The sequence below is a fragment of the Hemibagrus wyckioides genome, linkage group LG03, assembly GCF_019097595.1.
Source record: "Hemibagrus wyckioides isolate EC202008001 linkage group LG03, SWU_Hwy_1.0, whole genome shotgun sequence".
NCBI lineage: Eukaryota > Metazoa > Chordata > Actinopteri > Siluriformes > Bagridae > Hemibagrus > Hemibagrus wyckioides.
Window position 1 is genome coordinate 18169169 of NC_080712.1, and position 12806 is coordinate 18181974.

Consider the following 12806-nt stretch of genomic DNA (forward strand, 5'->3'; position numbering starts at 1 on the left):
GTATATTAAGTAATTAACTGAGTTTTTTCTAGTTGCATTCTAATTCAGTGTGCAACAAGCATGGGAAGTACACGGTCCTTGTGTCTCACCTCAGTGATTTCAGTGGGGAAAACTGCACTGGCTAAAGAGCTGAGGAATTCAGAGGAGGCCCACAGAGTATCTCGTGGATAGTTGCTGTGGACCAAACAGAGAAACTGCATGACACTCCCTGGGTACTGGACATCCCAGCTATCTTCACTTCCTGTTAAGGGCTTTTTAGTGAAATAAAAGCACAAAAGTATAAGTAATAATGAAATATATGTAACATGCCTTTGCAATACAGTAGCTGGTCAATAAACAAAAACATATTGGCCTTTCACACCTTACAAATGATCATCTTGACCAGTTCAATAAGGACACATGCTGCTTCTGTGCACAGCTGGACTCCCTGCTCATTAGCAGAACTGTCAATCACACTCTGGAGCATGCTGTCAAGATCTACCTGAATTGGAGGTAAATAAAAACAACTGTATAAATTACAGCTGAGTGGAAATGTTTACATGCCCCAGGGCTTTTAAATAAAAAAAAGACAACAGAAATCCAAGTAAATCTATATGTATGTAAGTATGTATGCATAAATATATATGCGATTGGGCGTGTGTATGTGTACAAATTTATAGAAAACACAAAATATTTTGAAAAGTAGGTTTTGCCATGATTAAGAATCAATCAATTTTCTCACAAGTTACGGTTAGGAAAAATGTCCCAAAGTGACCCATTTTAACAGTAAGGTGACCAAAGGTTTGTGGACATCTGACCGTGGTTATTCCCCAAACTGCTGCCACAAAATTAGAAGCAATTGTATAAGATGACATTGTATTCAATAGCATAACAAGTTCCCTTTACTCGAACTAAGAGGCCTAAACCTGTTTCAGCATGAAAATGCCCCTGAACACAAAGCGAGCTCCATAAAGACATGATTTGCCAAGTTTTTGGAGTGGAAGAACAGAGCCCTGACACTGACTACACCCCTGGCCTTCTGCTCAACATCAGTGCCTGAGCTCTAGTAACTAATGCTGTTGTGGCTGAATGAACAAATCCCAACATCCACACTCCAAAATTTAGTGGAAAGCCTGCCCAGAAGAGTGAACATTATTATAACAGAAAAGGTGGGCTAAATCTGGAATACAATGTTCGAAAAGCACATATGGGTGTGCAATTTTATCTTAAATATCAATGTTTGTGTATGGTAATGTTACAGTAAATCCATTTCAATTCAACAGTTACCTGTCCATCCGGTACATGGAAGTCTGATTTTCCAAAGAGCAGTGCAGCAAATGCTCCATATATCTGTGAAAGGTTGATATGATTGAGCAGCAGTCTGCACAGCACAGTAAAGCCCGGGAATGTGCCACTCAAACACCCATATGACCAGGAGCGCTTTTGTAAGTTATCTGAGGAAAATGGTGACACATCACAAAAAGAACAAAATATTAATGCTAAATCCATGTTTTTCGGTGCCGAGCGCTGATTGACTGACTTATAGTTCAGTGCTGCAACAAAAAACAGAAAAATACCACGTTATTACTGTCTAGTGATCTAATGCAATTGTTTGCAGTCAATATTAGGCTGTACCTGAAATACCAAGCAGCACATGCACTAGCTTTCCACTAGTGTTTTCCACTAGTGTTCCTGATGATACAGATTCTTTGAACTTGGCTCGTATATTTTGTTGTGACAGAAAGTGGACAAGCATCTTAAGAACCAACAGCACTGTGCTGGAGTGGATGTGTCCCTGCAGGAAGAGAAGGAACCAGTCTGACCCCAGTATGAAGAACAATTCCTCCTGCTGCCTACAAAACACAAGAGCGCATTAGCCGAGCAAAATTCACTTATAAAGATGATGTTAACAAGTCCTCAGTGCTGCACACTCACTTGTTAGGAAGAGGTGTGTCAGAGATGATTAGTGAAGACAGCACCTCAAGCAGCTGGTTCCTGATCCAGATGGTTCTTCCAGGTGTTTGACTCAAGGCTAGACAGAAGTATAGACAAATCATTACCGAAAGGAAAACATGTTGACTTCAATACTGAACAACATATTTTGGAAAATTCAATATAGTAATGGCATGCCAGATTTACATTTGGTGGCATTTACCTTGAGATTGATCTTCACAAATTACAGATGGAAATGCTTTTGTTTCATTGACAGTTGGTGGAAGCAGGGTATGAATCAAGAAAAGTCCAAGCCTGGAGGAACAAACAACAATCTAGAATATAATATATAAATATTTTTTCAATCACATTTATAACGATTCCAGTAAAATGTTTTGTAAGCCAAAGACTAAAAACTATTTTCTATTTGCATTGAGTTCCCTGCATTTGTTTTGTCCTAATTTAATAACTTAACTTTAAAAATGTTCATTAGTGTTTAGGATTGCTTTCTTTTCTTAAGTTATTAATGCAAAATAAATAGACAAGCAAGTTAAACTTGATATCATAATATAGTTTTAAAGCCAATACAACAAAGTTTACATTACTGAGTTTTCTTATATATTCATATATGTATTGAATGTTTTTCTGATCTTACAAATACCACATTTCTTGAATAAATGTTCCTGTCAATGATTTATAAATAACTTATTTTGTATAAAGCATGATCAATTAGGCTAAATATTATTAGGTGCTATAAATGTTTAGGATTTGGAATTCAGACTACTGTACAACTTAAACTAACCACGCTTTACATTCCCACTATACATTTGAACAGGAAATGTTGGTGTTAATGTGTATATATCCAAATATCTAAAACAGTGTAAGTGCTTTTACATCTTTTTGTCCATTTACAAATTTGCAAATAACATTTTTAAGCACTCAGATAGATTCTTTCCATGCCTCTTTATGTCTTTGGGGTTGAAGTGTTTTTGTAACAGGCATGTGATGATGGTGCAAATGACAGTGACTTTTCTGTGAGTCACGGTGGGATCCTGCAGCAATATCAGGAGCTTCGTCATCAGATCGAGACTGTGTATGGCCTCCGCATTCTGTGGATCTCCACTGGAAAAGATTTACACATCAGTCATATGATGGTTTACTCATGCAAAGTCAAGAAACAAGCAAGAACCCTTAGCACAGTGCTACACCACGTTTCCTGTTTATTACTTATACATTAATGAAAAGAGGAATTGAAACAATACTCTGTAACCTAGAAATTGAAACATCTTTACACAAACCCCTGACAAGTTCACATACAGGAACTGTACTGTATGGTGTAGGGTAGCATACCTTGATGATTTTAGGATATCAACAAAATGGTTTAAAACAGATAGATCAAGACCTTCTGGAGATTTTTGCCAGACCTAAAGTAAGACAAATGAATTAGGAAATGTTTAATATTCATATAAATAAATACACTGAATACAGGGTTTATGCAGGAAAATCCACATTCAAATATAAGCTAGAGAAGCATAAAGATACCTCAAAGTTACAGAGGATGCCCTGAAGAGCAGTGAGGTCATGGACATACACACTCCCTGTTCCCAGCTCCAATGTACCCACTATGGCCAAAATCAGCTGGAAGGTCCTGCAGCTGATTAGGTGAGCCTTCATTTTCAGAAGGAAGGCAAAGAGCTACAACAGGACAAAAAAGTGTATCGGAATCTAGTGTTCATTTGCATCTTATTTCTGTTTGTACACATTCTGCAAAAGAAATGCAAGAACCTTTTAACATTTTAATGTGTATTATCAGACGTTTTGAACATTTTGCATAATATGAAAGATGGCTTTAGCATTTTTTTACTCTTCAATAAGTAATAAAATCCAAATGACAAAATAGCTCAGGCAGAAATAGGAGAGTTAGGAAAAGACAGAAGCTAAACTTCTAACTGGAAGCAGTAAAAGAAAAGCAAAGTTGGAAGTTGGTTGTCTTATGATAGTTGTATTAGATATTATTGTTTTCAATCCTTAACAACATCATCATGGCTCAGTGGGATATCTGGCACAAATGATAAACGCCATTGATCTACATGCCTACACTTGCAAGGTGATGAATCTATGCAATCCTTTTATTATTACAGGATTTGAATAAATGAATCAATAATAAAGTATTGCGTATTTTTTTAAAATTAATATTTCCACTGATCTATAGACACACTGCATTTTGTATTTAATTCAGGGTAATCCCCTCACACTTGTTTGGTACCTTATAGCCACTGATGCATTTCATCTCTTGTTTCATCACAGGATTTGTGTCTAATACTGATAGCAGAACTTTGACAGCTGCATACAAAGAACTGTCATCTGTTGCCATTGCAACCAGGCTGAGAACAACTGCAGGTCCTCCAATGTACTGAAAACTGCTGGAAGCGGTGTTTGATGTAAACGTCCTCACTCCTGCAAGGCAAGTTAATAAATATAAAGAAGAGTAAAATCAGATGACTCTACTTGAAGGTAATATTAGTAAACACCAGTAGTATACACTCTCACCAAAATCACCAACCAGGGCAGCCCCAATAGTTCTAGCAGTTCCACTGAGGTGCTGACTGATATTTCGGGCCAGGAAGACAGGAGTGGAGTTATCCCTTGACTGAATACCCAGCTATAAGATAATTCATCATATTTTCGTTAATTATCATCTTTATAAAATATAATTTAAACTAAGCCAGAACTGATCTGATAGCAGCACCTCTTTGGCAATCAGACGGCAGTCCACCTCATTGTACTGATCTCTGATCTCTGCTACAGTAGTGACAGTAGCCACTGCTGGGTTTATTCCGAACGAGATCCTCTCTGGAGGAACTAACTGCACTGGAGGAATATCTAATTTTCCATTTCCTGATAAAAAAGACATGATCACACACACTGCTGTACATATTCTCCACCACAATTAAAATGAAGAAAAAACTTATACATTTGAAGCAAAAAATTGCATAGTTCAGCAGTTATACAAAAAGCTACATTTTACCTTGAATATCAAGTGACAGGTAGTTGCCCTGGTACCTAGTGCCTTGGTCATACATGATCTGTACAAAAGCAGAGCTCAGGACTTCCTCAAAGAAATATGTAGGACCGATGCGCCAGATCAGAGCTGCATGCTGCTTCCATATAGGGGGAGTGCCAATAATTCCACACACGTCAATGACTGCTGATGCATCCATTGCAGTGCATTGGCCTGGAAATGGCTGGATATAACGCATCTATCAGAAGATACATATAGTGGAAGTTAATTCAGTATTAAAGCAAAAAATAATAAATGAATAAGAATGAATACATAACTGCACCATTTATACAAACCTTCGATGCTCCAATCATTTCTCCATTCAGATAAGCAGCTACTTTGCAGCACTTTTTGATGTCTTTGGCCATAGTAACAACAAGGTGATGCCATAAACCTGGCATCAGCTGTTTGGAGCACTTAAAGCGCACAGTAGCTGGCAGTGAAGTTGGCGTTCCTTGCACTGGCTCCATCATGTCTGGAAACCAAACATTATTATGAGCATAATCTAATTCAGTCTAATTCGACTTGATTGGTGACTCTTATTGCATCATGAGGTCTTATTTCTCATGTGTTTTCACAATAATGTAAGAAAAGTAAGTTATCACCTAAGAACTGGTAAGCCTCCTCCTCAGTACTGATCACCAGACAGCCATCAGTAGAGCAGATGCTGACTGACAGGCAGCTGAAGTGCTGTTCAGCACGGGACATATGGCGCACCACTGTCAGTAAACGAACCGGGTGAGAGTCACAGGCTGAGCTGAATCTGCTGATCAGAAACCAACAGGAGAAAGACAGACCAGCAGAGGGAGGAAAACCCCGGCAGTCTGAGAAGCAAACACATGTCAAGTCAAGTCCATTCAAGCCAAGAAGCTTTTTATACTCATTTCAATACAGCTGGTACAGTATACAGTAAAATGAAACAACGCTTCTCCAGGACCATGGTGCTACAAAAACTCAAGAGACACTACAGGAGGCAACAGTACAATAATGCAAGGGACAGTGCAGAGGCGACATTACAGAGTTTTGTTATGAATATAGTGCAAGAGGTTAATTAAATATAGTAGAAAAGGTAATATGCTGTAGATGTAAACACAATAAAAAGGTAGCAGCAAAAATGTAAGTGGTTCATACAGTATTCTGCTTTAGAGGGGATCACTAGACCTCTATTAGGTTGACATGTTACTGATGACTGATGTCCAAAAAACATAGATTTGCTTGAAATCCTGCTAATCTACAATAGGAACAACAACAAAAAAAAAAATCTCACCACCACCAGTGCCTCCTGTGGAGATGGAGTCAGCACTAACACCTTTCACTGTAGCAAGAGATGGCAGAAATAGACACCTGGAAATATAAAAACAGCCATGATCATTGTGGAGCATATATGGAGTTTTAGCAAGGCCAATTTTAACTATAAAATAAATAAAACTCCACCGGGAACGCACCCATATCCACGGTCAGTCATGTCAAATTCCACAAATGATGGAGAAACAGAGACTTTGTGAGGCCGGAAGCTCCGTGGTGACGTTATTGAAACAAGGCTAATAATCTGGTGAAGAGAAACAGGTGTCCTACAAGTTGATGCAGTGTTCAGTAAACTAAAACTCCTTTTCGGAGTCTGTCTGCCATTTTTAGAACTGGTCATTTCACCCTCTGTGGAATCTTCAGTGCCATGATTAGCACAGTCTCCTGGAATAAATAAAAGACAACATTCGGCTGACCTGATAAATGTATGTTCAGACAAAAGGAACTAAAAAGGTAAGTGTTTATAATTCTGTACCATTAGAGAGAGGATTTTGGTGTGATGGGTCTTCCTCTGAGACAGGGGAAGAATTAGACTTTTCAGTTGTACATGTAAAGGGAGCTTGCAAACACAGGAACTGTCTAGAAGTACAACAAATTAATAAGATATTATATCAAATTATCAAGCAAAATGAATCAAAAAGAGAACACAATAACCCTTAAATGTACGCTGAACGTTCTGAAGTGCTTTGAGAACAACCTGAGACACTTATGATCTATAGACTGAGAGGCCAGTTTTTCCAGGATGCGCACTACAGGAAGATGCAGTGAGTGCGTGCTGTTACTGAGGATGTCTCTGCAGTGACTCAGCAGGGTTTCCAGCAGGTTGGACTCGCACATGATCTGCCTGTTCCGCTCAGACTTCACCAGAGTCTGCACATGATGGGCCACAGCTAACTGGAGCTCAGCAGACAGCTGCAGGGGAAAAACCAAAACCCACAATAACGTGCCTGTGCAATGTCATGCCTGTGTATTTCAGTTTAAGGCTGGCTGATCATATTTGCATGTACATTTATTCACCTGGCCAGTGCTTTTATCCAAAGAAATAGTCTTGGCATTCAGAATTAATAACTTTCTAGTCACTAAATCAGATCCAGTATGACAATGTTATAGTTTTCCATTGCATTATTGGTATTAAAATTACTAACCTGAGGGTCACTGGGGCAATAGATATGAGGCAGGAGAGTCATGATGACCTTAATTGCTCCAGGGTGCAGTATTGTATGATCACATGTAAACCTAAAGAGATACAAATTTCTCATCAGTCTTTTCACTAATGCTAAAAAAACCTAGTAAGTCTAAGTTTAAATTCAAATGCAAATATTATATTATTAGACTGTACATTTACACCATTTGCAAACTTTTTTATCCAGAGTGGCCTGCAGAAGTGTATTCCATTAAAAAACATACTAATGTGGACATGGAAACTCACTAACATAAAAATGAATGTGGCATTAATAAACTTGGTGTTCATTTTGTGCCATTGTTTTGTAGCTTACTACTAGTTTGTAAAACAATAACAAACCTTTTCTAGATTAAAAAATGAATGAAATGGAAGTGCAGTTAGACCACTTGCTCTACCTAGAAACATTTTAGTAGTCATTACTCTGTTTTGGAGCTTGCTGCTAAAAATTATGCAATAGGAAAAATTAACACCTCTGATTCATATGCAACCTGCGTACCATAAAAAGCCTGGGTCAGTGGAAAGACCACATAAATCTGTGGTGAAAGAGCATTCAAACAGCAACAGAAATACTGCTATTGTTCATATATTACATAAAAGGGAACAATTCATTTCCCCATTTTTTAACTGAGGGGGTCTGAATTTTTATTGTGGTGTCTGCCACAAAATTTCCATGGAGGAAGAACAGAGTAAAAGGCTAGTGTCGGCTTGTGACCAGTGTTAGGCTCATGTTTGCTAATTGGCTATGTTGAATGCTTTGTATTTAAAATTATGCACAGGCCATGTCAGATGAGAATTCATACTTGATTTCCATTATAAGAACTTTTAAGCACTGTGGGGAAAAAATAGACATTTCAAAAAAAGATAATTTAAACAATTTTTAGCAATTCAAGGACCTGCGTATAAACTGTATTTAAGAAGCCTGTGTTTTAGACAAATACATGATTTTGCAGCCGTCAAACTAAAGTCATGATCAGTTTTGCATTTTTAACACAATTAAGTACTGCACATCTACAAGTTCAGCTAATCATCAGCTAAAAGCATATAAATTAAACTGATATTTTTTAAAGTTTATAAATGTACTGTTAGTATTAAAAAATAGCTTGCAAGATAAAGATAAAAATGTACCTCAATCACCCCACAATGATAATGATAACTAACTTTTTTATTTCCTTCTTTTCTTTCTTTCCTTTTTCTTCTTTTTTAATTTTATGGTAAGGTCATAAACATTTTCTTCAAAGCGATTAAGGTGATATATACGAATGTAATATACGTTTCTGTACTCTTTAAAGTTTTTGTGTAGGGGGATGAAAGGAGGGTACCTGAAGTGCTTTGTCAGACTGCACAAAAAGCTGGTAGTGACATTAGCCATCTGGTACTATGGTACATCTGCCTTTTATCCAAATCAGAAACCTCATAATTTCTAAATATCAGGAAAGCAATCAATAGTCCCTACCTCCCTGACTCTATAGTCACAGACGAGATGGTGAGAGCTGCTTTTCTTATCCGACCCTGGAAGTCATCCTCCTCTGTCTTGTGGTTTGTGACATCCTGCTGATTCTCCTCAATCTCTGTAGACTCCTTTAGCTCAGCACACAGATCTATAGCCGTGCTGAGCCCTGTCCCAAATTGCTCCAGGAATTTCAGCACTCGTATGCAGTCCTGCAGTGGTGCTGGAAGGACACATCCAGAACTTTCAGTCAACTTTAAAAAATCCTGGAAAGTCCTGTGGTCCTTGGTTGGGTCTATAGCCACTGGTGGACCACCAAGGAAGCAGCCGATCTGCAGCAGGGCCTCGGCTAGCCTCTCGTACAGGTTGGTGACTTGGAAGAAGTGAGCGTTGACAGGATGTAGCTGCACAGCCGTGGCCATGGTGTGCAGGGTAAGCAGCATCAGCTCCATCAGACCCTGGTGACTAAGACAGGCCCACACACCTAATGGCTGCTGCAGCAAAGAACCTTCCATGTCCACCAACATGGAGAGCAGACCAGTGAAGCCACCAGCTGTGCGGAAGGCATTCCAGCTGTTCGGATTGTCAAGTACTTTCAGGATTGACTGGGGGAAAAAAAGATATACAGATATCAGTAAAGAGGTGAAGTTTGCTCAAAGCTCATCTTGTCTTGTAAATGTTGGAATTATCATAATTTATTTATGTTTTCTCCAGGCAGGTCAATAGCCAATGCAGATTTGTTTTTAAAATGCACTGATAAATTATGTGTATAACTCCAGATTGGTTTAGGCTTATTCCCTTTACTCCTCTATTACATCTGAGCTAATGTGCCATAAAACAAAGCCAAAGCCAATTAGTACTGGTACAAGTAATATGAATAGCTGGAACACATTTCATCTGGTTTCATGGTCAGGGAGAAACAAATTGTTATAATGCACTATAATAGTCTGTAAGTTAGTATTCTTGTGCTTGAATGTAAAATATGGACAAACAGTAACAGGTTAATTTGGTTACATTTAATTGGATTGCTTTCACATTCCCTGATCTGATAATGCTCATAATTTTCAGTGTGTCACACTGCTGGGCTGCAATCCTAATCAAATTGAGCTCGAGTTAACAGCGAAATGTATATTAGCAAATCAATCTGAATTTAGCTGTAATGTAATCAGAGTCCCAAAGGCTACGGTAATAAATTCTCACACTTATTATGCTTTAAACTTGTTATAATTTGTTACAATTAGAAATAAAAACTGAGTCTGGATGTAGTCTCTAAACTTTGAGCTCAATTCTGGACAGGGACACTGAGCAAGACTGGAGAGAGAATAGTAAGATGGAGACAGTATACAATAATAAAATAATTCAAGTAATTCAAACAATGATGCCTGACAAAACAAAGAAATCATTTAAATGTAAATGCCATACATGCAGCAGGTCTTGTTTGAGTTGCAGTTCAGATTCTGTGGAAGAACAGAGAGCTCCTATAGCAGTGCTCATGTACTCCTCTGGGTTTGTCTCAGACAACTGCTCCAGGATACACAGAGCTGGACTGCGGTACATTTCATCATCCAGGAAGATCTTTATGTAGGGAATCATCCCAGAGTCCCGTATAAACACTGATGCAGTGAAGAGAAGAAAAATATTTATTCTTCTAACAATTATTCCTTTGCATGTACACTCATATACACTCACCAACCACTTTACTGGGAACACCTGTACTTGCATGAATATGCAGTTCCCTAATCAGTTTGCCAGTAGCAAAATGCAAGAATGCATGCATATATAGGTCAAGACCTTCAGTGGATGTTCACATCAAACATCAGAAACTGTGATCTAAGTGTCTGTAGCCACGGCATGGTTGTTTGTACTAGTTGAGCTGGTTTGAGTATTTTACACACAACAGCCTCTAGAGTTCATACAGAATGATGCGAAACACAAAAAATCATTCTGTGAGAGCAGGATTTGCAGGTTGAAATACCTTGTAGATATGAGAGATCAGAGAAGTTGACAAGAAACCTTTAAAACTGAAATATCCCTTTACAATTATGGTGAGCAGAAAAGCATCTCAGAACACACAACATATCAAAGCTTAAAAGCAGAAGACCACATCAGGTGTGCCGGTGTTTCTAATAAAGTGGATAGTAAGTGTAGTCTGAACTTGGGATTTTCAATGGATTTGTTTGCAATGTCACATGTTTCAACACTCACATGCAAATGTTTTTTTGTTCTAGTCCTGTGTTTGCCCCTGTCCTGTACTTGTTTTGATTTTTTGCCCTACGGACTTGCCCTGCTTTGTGTGAATTCTTGATTAGTTTGTCCATATAAACCCTGCTGTAAAGTCTCATCATGCATATTTGTACCTTTAAGTTCATGCGTTGTTTTCCTAGTCCAGACTGTGTGTAACTCCATGGTTTTGAACTTTGCCTGTTTTCTCATTTATTGATTATGGATTTCTCTATGCTAACTCTGCCAACGTGTATTTTAACCCCCACCAGGAACACTGTATATATTTCCTGGATTTCCCACAGTATAGATGTAGATCCCACAGATTTCCCACAATTCATCCGCATGATACAGCTGCGACAGTAACAAATTCAAACTATTTTGCCTGTGCCATGTAAGACATGCCTATACAAATCAGCAGCCTCATAACATGATTTAAGGATACCTGTGTTTCTGATGGCTTTCATTGCCAGAGCAGCAACTACATTTAACATGTTGGTAGTAAGCTGTCGCTCACAGTCTTCCATTCTGAGCTCCCCGTTATTCACTATACACAAAGAAAGTAACAGATTAGCACTGAGGACTTGAACAATCGTACACACTTGACCTACATGTTATAGACTTCACCTGAAATGCCAGCCTTCCTCAGTATCTTAGCTCGCCGTCTGAGCTCCACCAGCAGCAGATCCATCAACCCCCCATCAGTCAGCACCTCAGACAGCAGCATACTGCTCATCACCATGCCATGGAAAGACTGCAGAGCAGCCATGCTAAAGGCTGGAGATGATCCTTCCTTTAGCACAGCCTGCACCTTCCGTAATGTATCATGAGGGATGTAGGAAAGCTGAAAGACCACAGTCTCTAGAAGCTTAAAAAAGAAGGTGTGCACAGTTGCTGGCTTCTGCCATGTGCTATCAGCCAGCTGGGCAAGACACTGCAGTGTCCACTCCAGCAGGAAGAAGTTGGCCTTGTCCCATGACCAAATTGTGTGGATCGTGCAAAGGATTTGACTGCAGGTCAGTGCGCTGCCTGAACGCAAGAATGAAGTCTGAAGAATCTGAAAAGCTCTGAGGTTCTTCACTGCTCTGCCTGGAAAATGAAATAACAAAATTATATATAAAACAATTATTAATAATTAATAATGAAAATCATTATTTATAAGACTCTGTGTAGCCCTGTGTCAGAGAATGGCACAAAAGTACACATTTCTGCAATGTCGCCTTTGCTTTCAACAGATTAATGTTATTATATAAATGCTATTTTCGCAAAGTCAGAAAGTGATTTACATCTACCAAGAGAGTGTCATGACATTACAAATACCTTTGGGCCTGTATACACAGGAAACCCTGCATTTAAATAGAATTACACTCTTTCAGATTGATTGAAACTATGTTATTTGGCACATGTGAAGAACATCTTGGAGGTCTATAATGAAGTGTGTATATAATCCTGTCAAAAGTCTAAAAACATGGCTTTTCTCACTAGACAAAATGCACTGATGTTTAGGGTAAATAAATATATAAGTGGAAGAGTAATAAGATTTAATTTCACCCTTAATTAAAATCACATCAGGGCCAAATGGAATCAAGTAAAAAAAAAAAAAGGTTTCCCACATTTCCTTCTCTCTGGAGTGAGGTGCTCTGCTTGGTGATGAATGGTGGATTGTGGTATGGAGGAGG

At 38.6% G+C, this 12806-nt stretch overlaps 1 protein-coding gene across 1 annotated transcript in view; it reads right to left on the reverse strand.

Annotated features, from left to right (window-relative positions):
- wdfy4 (WDFY family member 4) overlaps positions 1-12806 on the reverse strand; it is a 43432-nt gene that overhangs the window by 23726 nt on the left and 6900 nt on the right. The window contains exons 9-32 of the mRNA XM_058384441.1: positions 11755-12216; positions 11573-11674; positions 10330-10520; positions 8914-9512; positions 7423-7513; positions 6975-7189; positions 6753-6856; positions 6418-6661; positions 6240-6316; positions 5578-5796; positions 5269-5447; positions 4940-5171; positions 4661-4809; positions 4462-4573; positions 4178-4368; positions 3454-3606; positions 3262-3335; positions 2872-3033; positions 2135-2226; positions 1915-2011; positions 1615-1832; positions 1267-1433; positions 362-481; positions 90-251 (exon numbers count right to left, since the gene is read on the reverse strand). Coding sequence (XP_058240424.1) covers positions 90-251; positions 362-481; positions 1267-1433; positions 1615-1832; positions 1915-2011; positions 2135-2226; positions 2872-3033; positions 3262-3335; positions 3454-3606; positions 4178-4368; positions 4462-4573; positions 4661-4809; positions 4940-5171; positions 5269-5447; positions 5578-5796; positions 6240-6316; positions 6418-6661; positions 6753-6856; positions 6975-7189; positions 7423-7513; positions 8914-9512; positions 10330-10520; positions 11573-11674; positions 11755-12216 — 4412 coding nt within the window. The remainder of the gene's footprint in view (positions 1-89; positions 252-361; positions 482-1266; positions 1434-1614; positions 1833-1914; positions 2012-2134; positions 2227-2871; positions 3034-3261; positions 3336-3453; positions 3607-4177; positions 4369-4461; positions 4574-4660; positions 4810-4939; positions 5172-5268; positions 5448-5577; positions 5797-6239; positions 6317-6417; positions 6662-6752; positions 6857-6974; positions 7190-7422; positions 7514-8913; positions 9513-10329; positions 10521-11572; positions 11675-11754; positions 12217-12806) is intronic.